This window comes from Puntigrus tetrazona, chromosome 22 (genome assembly GCF_018831695.1).
Source record: "Puntigrus tetrazona isolate hp1 chromosome 22, ASM1883169v1, whole genome shotgun sequence".
NCBI lineage: Eukaryota > Metazoa > Chordata > Actinopteri > Cypriniformes > Cyprinidae > Puntigrus > Puntigrus tetrazona.
The window spans coordinates 13,678,084-13,690,763 of NC_056720.1; the positions used below are offsets into that span (position 1 = coordinate 13,678,084).

Below are 12,680 nucleotides of genomic sequence, written 5' to 3' on the forward strand. Positions count from 1 at the left end.
TACGCAATACAACATTTTGAAGATGAAGCGAACCTTAATTTGTGAGGAAACATTAGCATGTGCTTTAGCGGAAACAGTGTATTTGTGCTAAAGAAGTAGAATCTATTAAACTATTTTTGTTGTATTGCAGATTAGCAAATTAACACAATCTTGTTAATGTTGTGCTTGATTAGCATTGTTTTAAAAATACAACTAATTCTACATTGAAAATGTAGGATGTTTCCAAATTCGTCACCAAAAGTAGCTTGTTTTCCAAGAATTTTGATTATAAAATGTTTCATTTTAGTTTCATAAAAGCTTTCATAGTCTAGACCATAATTCTATAAATTATTCTTCTGCAAGTAGAGAGTGTGTAATTTAGGGGCAATTAAGACAACTTTGTCGTCTTGAATGAATGTGCTCCCAGCTGAGAGGATGAGTAAAATTATTATTGGATTCGACTGGGAAAAAACATCACACAATCATAAAATGTAACACTTTTTTTATATTTATATTAAAATAGCATTATAACATTAACAATAATTTCCATCAAAACAAATAACAATTAATTACTCTTGGAAGCAGATGGATAGTGCATCTACCTTTTTTAAATAAGTTACGTAAAAAGCCAGAAAAGAAATGCATCATTTACAAACAGTTATTTATAGCTTTACAAGATTCCATAAGCAGCTGAATGCGCAGACAGATGTTTGGGAACAGCAGGCAAAGAATGCCAGAGCACTCCATACCGCCCCCCCTACAGGATGGGAGTATTTCACGGTAACCTCATTACGGCTAAACACAATCTTCTTTATGTTATTTAAATATTGAATTTTGTACTATTCGACCGTGCATCTACCAACATGCGAACATTAAGTGCTTTCAGCACTTCATAGTTGATAATCTCCAGTGTATGTCATTCCAGTGTTTTTGCACCAATTAAATAATGTGGATGATACTGAGAGATCCTTACAAAAAAGTACTGTGGCGGTACCATGGTATCAGACGGATAACCATATTCATATACCATGGTATATACATGGTACTCCAAAGTACTTCAATGAATACCATCATATCACCATGGTAAATGTCCATAAGACTGCTTTGTAAGTGCTTTTACTCCTCGATTTCATATCTAGCCAGCTGATATTTCGCTATTATAAACTTACAAACTTGGAGTGTTTAAGTAGCTTGGAAAATGTACAGATTAAACATTTTGAGATGAAATTGTAATAGTTATTTGTATTTGATACTTTTCTGGAAGTCCTGAGCTTCATATCTCCAGTTGCTTCGTTCTTTGAGAATCCAATCTTACAAGTCCTCACAACTTTCCAGTTACATATTCCAGTTTTAACTTCTTCCATTTACTATTCCAGTAGTTCCTCCAGTGGATAAATAGCCCACGGTTATTTTTCAGCCCGACTCGCAGTGGGTCTACATCATTTATTGGCATTTGAAGGCTAATTTGACTTTCCCCAAGTAGTTAATCACTGATTACAGCCAGAATCTTGGCCAACCAGTAGTTCAAGTCAATATTGCACCACATTTGGCAGTTGTTGTGCTGACCGAAGTGTGAAGTGTATTTGGCAGACTGCTATTGTGTTGTTTTAAATACAGTCTCACTATTTGGCAGGCTGTGTTTGTGTCCGTATGGAATCCCTTTTAAGTCCTTTCTCACAGGATATCCTGAGTACAACCAGCTCCCGTAGTGCAGACTGCAATGGCTGATGGGAGATGTAGTTCACGGAGCTTATTTGGCAAAGATCAAAGACATTTCCAGTTATTATGAAAAGATTTCCAGTGTGTCTCTGCTATATCCTGTGTGTGCCTCCACCCTGACTCCCAGCTTTGCGGTTGCTCCTGGGACTTTGGCAGCAGTTCAGAGTCTTGGTCTTCTTCAGGACATTACCCTGTTAGAAGATGGAGGTCCAAATCTGGTTAGATATTTGATTAGATTTCACTCGAAAATTGAATTGCTTTGTTAAAGTCACAGTGTGTCATTTCTTTACCGCTAACGGTATCAAACAACTGCATTCTGTTTAAATGGGCTCAATCAGTGATGTCTACATATGGAAGACACTATTAACCTTAGCATTCTCTAGCATTGTTTACCCAACAATGCTAATGGGTGTCTGCCATTATTTCTGCTGTTCTGTATCATGCCACTAATTACACAGAAATAACTTATTGTTAGTTTCATATCACTTTGAAAAACATTTACAATTTAAATGAATTACTTTCATGTGGTGTAAAGGAAAAAAATATATATATTCCCCTAAAACTTTATCTTATCATTATTGATCATTATATTTAAATATATTTTTCAAATGAACAAATTTCAAGGATTTAAGGTAAATAGCACTATGTTTTTGGTGAAACATGCCACATCACATTTTACAACCTTTCCTGTTTTGCCACTATTAAACAGTTGACTGTAGCCATTGACTGTTATACCAACATTTTTTAAAATAACTTCTTTAATAACGTGTTCAACGGCTTAAAGAACTTAATACAGGTTTAACAACTCAAGGTTATTTTTGGGTGTACTATCACTTTAAAATGCGATTCATTGAGGCGTTTGTGTCTTTTTGTCACACCATTGAGCCGTACACTTTCGATTATCCAACTACAAAAATAAAATTACATTATCATCGCTCTCATGGAGGCCTTGCTCATCCTCCTCCTAGGTTTCCGTCTGCGCTTTCGAGGGGGCTGGAGAGGGGGCCGAGTCTGTGGGGCGGAGGGACTGGTGGGAGGGGCTTTTGTCACTATGGGATAATGAATAAAACAGAAGACGGTGGTTAGAAGCACGGTTGGATGAACGCTGAAAGAATTAATCTCAAGACAGCCATCACAAGATTAGCGTTACATGATCTGTTGACCCTTGATTTTATAAGCTACCTCTGACTTTAAAGAATGGAAAGAATAACAGGAAGCATAAGCTACTAATTACAATACAATGTGAACACACACACGACTCAGTAGACATTCTATACACTGACCTGTTCTTTGTGTGTTAGCCTGTTGTTGGCTAACTGCTTGCGTTGTATGTTGTTGAAGCTGATGGTGTCGGTGGTGTTGGTGACGAAGATAATGATGTGTTTCCTCTCGCTGCTGTTCCTTTTCCTGCTTATTTTGGTTGCTTTCTTCTGATTGGTGGTGGTGGTGGTGGTGATGATGTTTTTTAACTTCTGTTTGGTCAGACTGATGATTAACTTCTGATAAGCCACTGGATTGGCCAATGACCTCAACGTGGCTGTAAGTGCGACTAAGACCATCTAACCGGCTGCCGTGCGGCACGCTGTGCTCTGATTGGGTGGAACTGTGGGAAAGATTGTTTTTTGGTTGCTGTGCCGTTGTTTGATACGGTTTCGTCTGTTGATCCTCTTGTGGATGGTTGTCGTAATGCGTCTTTTTCGCCATGCCGTCACCACTGTGTTCGGTTTTCATAGGCTCAACCTCCTCCGTTTGTGTTGTGTCACTCATCATATGCGGGTCTCCTAATGTGGTTTGTCTGGTGGGAGCATCTCCTCTGTTTGTATAAACTGGTGTGTGTGTAAGCGTATGTTGGTATGGGCTTTGTCGGTACCCTTGTGTGTGAGTGACTGTGTATTTCGACTGCCATTGTAGTTCCTGACTCTCTCTATCCTCCAAATGAAGCCTTTGATTATGTTTAAGTTCATCATTGCGGTGTAGCTCCTCTTTCGATTGTGTCTTTGGTAATGTTACTTTAGGTGGGGGTCTGGGCAGAGGAAGGGGTGTGGCATGGAGACGTGGGGATTGTACAGAAACACGTGATTGACAGCTACAAGTCACATGGTCCTCCACGGGTATTACGACCTTCTCGTAGACTGGTAGTCTGTTGATGAACTGGATTTTTGTCATCTAGACAAAAAAAAAAAAAAAAAAAGATATTAAAATCGTGATATTTACAATGACAAACACCACTTAATTTCTGATCAGTTCTCATTGTCTTACTAAGCTAAAAAATGTGTCATACGTTTTAGCATAAAAATTCACAGTACACTTAAATGTTGGGTAAAATAGTTCATTGGTACATAGGGTTGCAGAGGGGTGGAATTTTCAAAAACTTCCCAAATATTTAATAATCCCTTTAAATTTCTGGAATGTTTCTGTAATTTACTGGAAAAGCTCCATCTCTTTCATTTCCGTTAACACAGCCCATTTATGTAAATATTACCATATGTTAGCATGTTGCTATGCTAACAATGTGATATGTATTTTTTTCTTCAAAATATAAATATATAAATATAGGGTAAATTAATCAATTTGTACTGAACTATGTCAGAATGTTGCTATTTTACTGGAAATGCTCCATCTCTTTTTTTAATTTTTTTCATTTCATTTCCGTTAACACAGCCCATTCATGTAAATATTACCATATGGTAGCATGTTGCTATGCTAACAATGTGATATGTATTTTATTTTTCTTCAACATATAAATATATAAATATAGGGTAAAATAATCAATTTGTCCTGAACTATGTCAGAATGTTGCTATGTTAAAAGGTTAGTTCACCCAAAAAAGAAAATTCTGTCATTAATTACTCACCCCTTATGATATTTCTGATTAAAATTTCTTTCTGAGCCTACATAGACAGTAACGTGACTAAACGTTAATGGATTGTGATCTGACAAAAGCGCACTCGTGCGGCAGAGTACTCTCAGTAATTGCATAAGACGTTAACTCTGGGAGAAGAATTATTGAATAAATTGTTATTTTGGGGGTTTTTTTTGCAGACAAAAAGTATTCTTGAAACTTTGCAATATTGAAGTCACTGATCAATGTCCTTGCAATGTTTCTGGGTGTGTCTATGGAGGGTCAGATAGCTTTCAGATTTCATCAGAAATGTCTTAATTAAATCTCACAGATGTGTTTTTCAAAGAGCTCTGCGCAGTGCATTCTGGAAATGATACTTTAGTAAATGACTTGTGTAATGATACTTGAGAGTCAAGAGAAATGAGCATGCTGCTTATCTTGTTGTCTAAAACCAACTACAAAGTCATAGCAATTTCGCCCAAAAATACCTGTAAATGTCGTGTTTCCGTGCTGACCGGCACACATTGTAATATGTGTGTGTTGCAGCAGCCCGAACAGCGCTGCACTTCCACACACGGAGGCCATAACAAGAAGTTAGCATTCCGTTTGTCCAACATCGAGCGGGTCACTTCCATAACTTCTGTTCTCACCTTACACATTGCCTGCTGGGCCACCTGAACATCTGTGAGAGAATCGGAAATAACGCTTGATTGAGTGTATTTAATGTTTATTTATCGTACGGCCACAAAGAAGAAGCCAAACTGGACAGAAGTTAGAATACGCTCTATAATTCACCCTCTCAGCACTGTGCGTGTTGGTTGTAGAGTTTACAGATCTGTGGTGCACTTGATTGAAAGGGAGCACTCAGAGAAAGAGAGGGAAAAAAAAGCAAGGCTTCGAGCACATGTGCGAAAGAAGCGTGGGTGGTTAAATTGAGCTTTGAAACTTGTGTGCGTGTTCGAGGGTGACCTAAGGACATGTGGCGAGACAGGACGAGACAGAATCAATCACAGAGACACAACAGCAGACTCCAGGCCCATATACGCACATCTCACACACTTACACAAACACACAACAAAGCCACAACACCATTGTGGAATGGAGATGCCACAATGTCTCAAAATAATCTCCACAGACTGGAAATACATTGAAATTCTGCTGGAGGACAAAGATGAAGAGACGGGAGTGTGGAAAAGAGACAGCGGGACAAAGAGAGGAAGGGAGGGGATGCTAGCAGACTCACTAAGGCTTCTGGGAAGACGTCTGTGTGTTCCGTTAGAGTGCATCTCATTCTCGGGCTTCTCATCGTCTTCCTCTAAAAAAACGAAAGACAAAATAAAGGAGGAATTAGTAATATGAAAGATCGTTCACCAATTTAGATTAGTTAGAGATCGTGAAACTGACTTTAGATTTGTGACCTTTTGAAAATTCCAAGTAAGATATCTATAATGGTAACTAGTGTCAGGGAAAGCTACTTTTAAAAGTAATGCATTACAGTATCAGTCACTCCATTAAAAGTACAACTAATTGCATTTCTTACAGAAGTTATGTTTTGTTATGTGTTACTTTTGCTCTAGTTTTTGTCACCTAGGCTGGTATTTGCGAAAACGGTGATATATACAATATGCAATACCTATTTGCGCTGTGTTTTTGTATAAAGTGACATTAGTCCTTTTTACGGGTGAACAGGGAATATTTTAGACAACATTGTCACCCACCCCCCCAATCATATATCATTATTAAACATAATATATGAGAATATAAAAGTTCACATAATTCAAACCAGAACAATTTGTTGCCGAACATAATTGCAGAACAATTTGTTGCAGCTGATGAGTGATGCAAATCTCGACAGCCAATCAGAATCCATCCAAAGAGTGCACTTATATTTTGCGTGTGAATGGCCCCAAAGGGAAAACAACACCAAAACTAACCATAACAACATAGAAAAACTATTTCACTCCAATAGCTTTCAGAATGATAAAAACACTGCAACGATAAAAGTAGTTACCGTTATGGATGTAATTTTTGGTGTAAATGGGCCTCAACACAGATGAACGATTTTGTTGGAATCGCTTTTAAAATAATATACGCCTACATAAAATAAATATTGACAGACAATCAGAATCCGCATTTTAAGCATTTAAAGCGACAGGCGACAAAACTGCGGTGAGCACTTATAATAATTTTCGAATCATTATCATAAACGAACAGTCAAAGCATTCTCTTTTACGAGTTGTTTGACTGACCTGACCAATCACGGTCTGCTTTGTTGCTTATCGGACATAATTCGAAAAGGCAATGCAGAACATACATCTCTTAAATTTATTAGAAAGTATCTTGAATATCCTTCTTGAATAACCTTCGAAAATAATCAACTGGTTCCTCTTTCAAAGTGAACCTGCACATACGACTCGCTATCGTAATGCACATTTAAGTTGTGCAACTCTTCCTAGACTGTGTATTTGTATATGTCTCTGTTTGTCTCATCCTTAAGACCTGCTGTGTCTGGGATTGCCGTTTGAATCCTCTTGACTCCACTGTCCCGACACCTTGTCATAAATCTGATCAAGCCCTGTCAATCTACTGTATATCCATAAGTGACGTTCGTCTGGTATATTAGCTCTAGTAGTAAGGGTCGTAACATTGTTGCATCTAGCTAATATGCACACACACACACAAACACACCGGTATAGGGAACAATAGCATAGCCTTGTGTTTGTGTCCCCTCTGTAAACTTTGAGTTGGACTGGGCTCAAGGTCACCGCTATTGTGCCCTTGAAGAGCTATACACAGCCCATTCATGTAAATATTACCATTATCCACATGCACGCACACACACACGCAACACACACACAGCATTCCAGACCCCTCACTCTTTCCTGCCTCACCTTCCCACTCAACACACCCCAGAAAACACACACATTCCACAAATGACGAGACGCTGATACTAGCGCTGATACGGGTTTTATAATATACGCAGAGAGCAAGGTGGTCATTAAAAAACTATGCCCTATCTTGTATTCAGTGCATTTCAAAGCACGGGATCAGATTTACCTACGGATTCTACATCCAGAAGTCTCTTCAGATCATCTACGGAGGAGATAGGACTGTTCATCACTAAATCCACCAGAGATGGAGGGAAAGGGTCCCCCTGATTTAAAAAAAAAAAAAAAAACGAAAGAAAGAAAGAGTTTGTTAAACATGTCTTAAACAAACACACACCTTTCTGGGTGAAAAACCGGTTCCTGTAATTTCAATAAAATACACGTCTAACCAGAATACATGAGAAACGTTTTACAGAGAGCATGTGTGGACAGTTCCATTCGTACTTTGCATTTATTTTTTATCTCTGTCCTTTATTAAGCTGCATTACTCATAATCAGGTCACTCTGTGTGTGTGTGTGTGTGTGTGTGTGTGTGTGTGTGTGTGTGTGATGTGGTCAGTGTCATGTGGCAGGCATGCAGTGGGAAAACAAATATATAAATAAAACATATTACCTTAAGCAACAAACCAATCAAAAAAAAAGAAAAAGAAAAAGAAAAGAAAATCAAACCACCACGCAGGGGTTCTATTAATGTGTTACGATTTATCATTTCTTACAGAAATTTCTACAGTCAGGAATTTTTGAGACAAAAGTCACAGATTATTCAAAATCATTTAAAAGAATGTGTCAGGAAAAACAACGCCTTTTAAATCAGTTTGATGTATTGGTTGACTCTGGTGATACTGATATTAAGGACATTACTTAAAGCAAAAATAACTATATTATTATATATACTGTGAAATATTACCGTGAAATAAAATTACTCCTTTAATGATATGAGATTTTGGTCTTATCGTCCACCCCTAATTGCGACCATTTTTTTAATCGAAGCAAACTCATTCAGAGAACATTAATGCAATAAAACCGCCCACGTTAAGTATGCGAATGCGACAATATAGTCTCACAACAATTCGTAGCTATTTTTATTTGTTTGTAAGATTAATTCGTAAAACCTCACTCACACATTTCGATCGTCTCTCGAAAATACATTCTCAAAATACTTTTTTTGTGCAATTTCTCATTCACTCGGGCTGGAACGTGAACTCTTGTAGCTACGCGAACCGTGTTTCCCGCCTCGCGGCGTTCTGAATTTGCATATAGTAGCAAAAACCTGTTTCATCTGAAGAGTTAAAAAAAAAAAAAACTGTAAATGAAGTAATGAAGTGGTATAGAGCAACAAAATAAGACTCGCTGGGAAACACTTCTAGGCAACGAAACTAAAAATACTAAACGGAAAAAAAAATAGCAATGCTACATTTATAGCCAGATGCACAGATTTGGACAGTGGAAGACCAGCGTTCATCAGCTTGCGTAAAAATCAATGATGGATCCTCGGGTGCGAAGAGCTGCACATCGGTGTGAAACACGCATGCACTAAAGCAGTACTTCATGTGTTTGTACAGTCACACATACAGTATACTGATCCCATTAGGATGATATCACTCCCGTTTGCCACATGCTGTAATAAATTATGGGCAAGAATGCCAATAGTTCATCCAGGGGAAAAGTTGAGGAGGAATGGGGTATAATTATGGACCCGGATTGCCATACGCACACACTTGAAACATTAGAGGGCGGCCGCATGGCAGCCTGCCATAACTGAACTCAGACATAAAGAAATACCGTATCCACACCTGCACGTACAGACACAGAGTCCGTCTAAACAGATGCCTAAAAAGAAGGATTTGTTTAAAAAAAAATAATCATGCTTACATAGAGGGAGATTAAATATTATATGAACGGATAAGCACAAGCACAATAAGGTCGATCCGTCTTCCATTTTCCAAAACTGAGTCATTAATTCGATGCACATTTGTTTGGCTCCTCTCGGCTTTCATTCGCTCGATTCCTGAGTCATGTCTGCAAAAGCAATTTCGATTTTTTTTTTTTAAGCCCTCAGGCTGTGTCACACACACACACACACACACACACACATACGTAATGCCCCGAGAGACCCAAAGCCAAATCATCTTATGCGATTCCATCCGCACGTCTTTAACGTGCCGCCTAGATTATTCCCCTCTCTTATATAACTTAAACGCAAGACTTATGATGCATCAGCTGGAGGAGAGAAAAAAAAAACATTAGCTGTGACCTTTTAAACTCCCTCAAAACGGTCCGAATCGAAGCGCTGGGTTTTAAAAGGTAGGCCCGACATAAAGTTTTTAGTAGGTTTGGTGGTGATGCAATGGTGAAATTCAGGAGACGGATTATAGAAACATCACAAGGGGATTTAGGCCTTACAGTGTGTGTGTGTGTGTGTGTGGAACTCAATTGATGTGCTTGTCATAAAGACCTTTCCACAAAGGTCAGACGCATACGTGAGAATATCTGCGACCCAAATCAAGATGAATGAATGATTCTGCTGTTTTGGCAGATACTGATATATTTAAACAGCGGGATGGCTGACAGTATCATATTAGTGCAAAATTGATATTAATAATTGATATACAGTATGGAAGTTGATGCGATAATCTTAAAAATTGATCAACATATCAAATACAAATTTGTTCTAACTAGGTGTTGATTTACAATTACTTTTGGACTAAAAAGGCATTTAATATTCAATTAATGACTTTTGTCTTGACTTATGTCATGACTTTTTAGATGTGTGTATATATATATATATATATATATATATATATATATATATATATATATATATATATATATATATAATAACTAAATTTATAAATATATATATATATATATATATATATATATATATATATACATAAGTTTTAGAAAAACGCACATGCAAATTTTTTTTTAAAACGTATACAGTTATTTTCTTTTTACAATACATATGAGCACTGTGACTTAGAATTTTTGCATTTTCGAAAAATATTTTTAAACAATTAAAATATTTACAGTTTGGAATGCAGTTCCAAAATATACTACTCAAATATAAACTACTTAAAATACGAATAGATTTTGTCTATGTGTGCGCATGTGTGCATTAGTTATTATATTTGATTCATTCAGATAAATGAAACCCCAATTTCAAGTTTGACTGTGACTGTGGGAACCCTCCAGAGGACCTTCTTCTATAGCAACCGGCAGCACAATTATAATACGGCTAAAGACGTACTCTAGTGTTAAATGCACACCATAATTGGGGTTTAAGCAGTGACAGTGATGCTCTTGGACTGAGTGATGTGTTTTTGGCAGCGGTGCATCTGGGAATCCATCCAATGCACATTAATGCTGGCAACCCTGCAGTGTCTTTGTTTGAGTGTGGAATTGCAGACATAAACAAATACAGATAGATTAAGCATCAAATCAAGTACGGTTTCTCTTTTCTCCTGCGCGCAGTCAGGCATGCTTATGAGGAGATTTGTTACAGTTCTCTCGAATTTCATCCTCTAAATCAAGACAGTTAAAAGTGCGCCCTTGAATGCATCTATTGTCAGACGAGACACGTGAAATAAACTCAAAACGAGCGTGACGTCAGTCAGGTGAGGCTTACCTGCGCGCGACCGGACCGCAGGCACGCCGCGAGCGCCGCGAGCACCAGCAGCAGCAGCCGCGAGCTCATCATGCGAGCACATCCAACTGTCTCTCTCGCTGTCAAACACGCACACACTCTCTCTCTCTCTCTCTCTCTCTCTGTCACACACACACTGCAGGAAAGTTTATTCCAGAGGGGCTGAGTCACTTTGAACACCGCGCCAGCTGGTCCTTTTTGACATTTAACGGCGTATCCCAGATCTCCAGTGTGGAAATAAAGTGTTCAAAAGCGTTAAAAACTGCATGTTAATGATACACTTGAACAGAAGAACACAAAAACTCCCGTCTTCAGATTGAAATATCAGCTTTAAATATCCAAGTGTAATACGTCCAGTGTGCTGATTTTAAAAAAATAGCCCATGCATTTTCATTCCTGTGCTGCAAAGCAACTTCCCTTGCGCTCTCGCAGCGTGTTTCTCAGGTGCTTTAATGTCGCGCGCTGCTGAGCTCCGCTCTGTCTTCTGCCTTAAAAAACAAGTCCCGCCCCTTGCGATCTGATTGGCTCGCTGTGCCCTCTAGGCTGGACCGATGTTTCCATAAAAGGCAAATGATTAGAGTGATTCTGCACGGATTGGGGGGGTTTCTTACGTGACCTGACTTTCTTAAAGTGTGACTTTTATTGAGAGAAAGGCAAGAGTTTTCTCACAACCACCTGTTGTGTCTTGTTCACTGGAGGTTATAGCAAGTGCTTATTGACCTGGGAAGCCACGTGATTAAGAATATACCATATTAATGTGGGAATCTTATGAAATCTGCCAAAAAACAATGAATGAATGCATAAATGCATAAACAAAATTGATTTCAGGAGCATTAAGATTATTTCACATTTTCAAGACTATAATTACTTATATTCTTGTCAGATATATAATAACACAAAACCAAATCTAAAATATGTAATAATAAAATGTTAAAAGTATTTTGTTTTAAAAGGTATATATACATATATATATATATATATATATATATATATATATATATATATATATATATATATATATATATATATATATATATATATATATATATATATATATATATATATATATATATATACATTTTAATATTTTAATAAAATGTTAAATTGTTATAAATAAAAAATAAATAAATAAACATATTAAAAAAATATATATATATATATATATATATATATATATATATATATATATATATATATTTATTTATTTTTTTTATTATTACCTATTTTTGGTTTTGTGTTATTATATACCTGACAGGATATTATAAATTAATTCATATTATCATTACTTATTGTTATAAAGCTTATGTATGTTATAAAGCTTCATTTATATTCTTCAAGTTTATATTAAACGATTAATACAGATGTAGATTATGACTCATACTCATGAAATATGACTCATACACATTTTCGAGAAGCTTTATGAGAATTATGGAAAACATTCGTTTGATGTGTGTTACCATATACGTCTTTTTTGATATTAACTTTGTTCAGTAGAGAAACTAAAATCTAAAACACCACAGCCAATCAGCATCTGAGTTTACAAGGCTGTATGTTTTGGAGTTTCCAGTCTGGGAGTGACATCATGGGGCTGAGGTCATTTCCAGAG

General features: G+C 37.1%; 1 protein-coding gene across 3 annotated transcripts; it reads right to left on the reverse strand.

Moving 5' to 3' along the window:
- Positions 1 to 464: 464 nt before the first annotated feature.
- Positions 465 to 11,536, reverse strand: LOC122327865 (myb-like protein Q). Of its 3 annotated transcripts, none has more exons than XM_043223520.1 (7): positions 11,057 to 11,536; positions 7,598 to 7,694; positions 5,784 to 5,855; positions 5,029 to 5,222; positions 2,982 to 3,864; positions 2,624 to 2,747; positions 465 to 1,889 (listed from the first exon to the last, which is right to left on the reverse strand). In XM_043223520.1, the coding sequence occupies exons 1-7, from the start codon at positions 11,126 to 11,128 to the stop codon at positions 1,877 to 1,879; spliced, it is 1,455 nt and encodes a 484-aa protein (XP_043079455.1). In that variant the 5' UTR covers positions 11,129 to 11,536; the 3' UTR covers positions 465 to 1,876. The 3 variants fall into 3 exon arrangements, with proteins under 3 accessions (XP_043079455.1, XP_043079456.1, XP_043079457.1); XM_043223521.1 differs by lacking the exon at positions 11,057 to 11,536 and adding an exon at positions 9,301 to 9,949; XM_043223522.1 differs by lacking the exon at positions 11,057 to 11,536 and having other exon boundaries at positions 7,602 to 7,694.
- Between the last annotated feature and the right edge of the window lie 1,144 nt (positions 11,537 to 12,680).

Excerpts from the sequence above, each read along its gene's own strand:
- LOC122327865 (XM_043223520.1), bottom strand. The coding sequence starts at position 11,128 with ATGATGAGCTCGCGGCTGCTGCTGCTGGTGCTCGCGGCGCTCGCGGCG. Across the intron at positions 7,695-11,056 it reads TGCGGTCCGGTCGCGCGCAG|GGGGACCCTTTCCCTCCATC; the intron begins GTAAGCCTCACC and ends TTTTTAAATCAG. Across the intron at positions 3,865-5,028 it reads CGGAAACACGACATTTACAG|ATGACAAAAATCCAGTTCAT; the intron begins GTATTTTTGGGC and ends TTTTTTGTCTAG.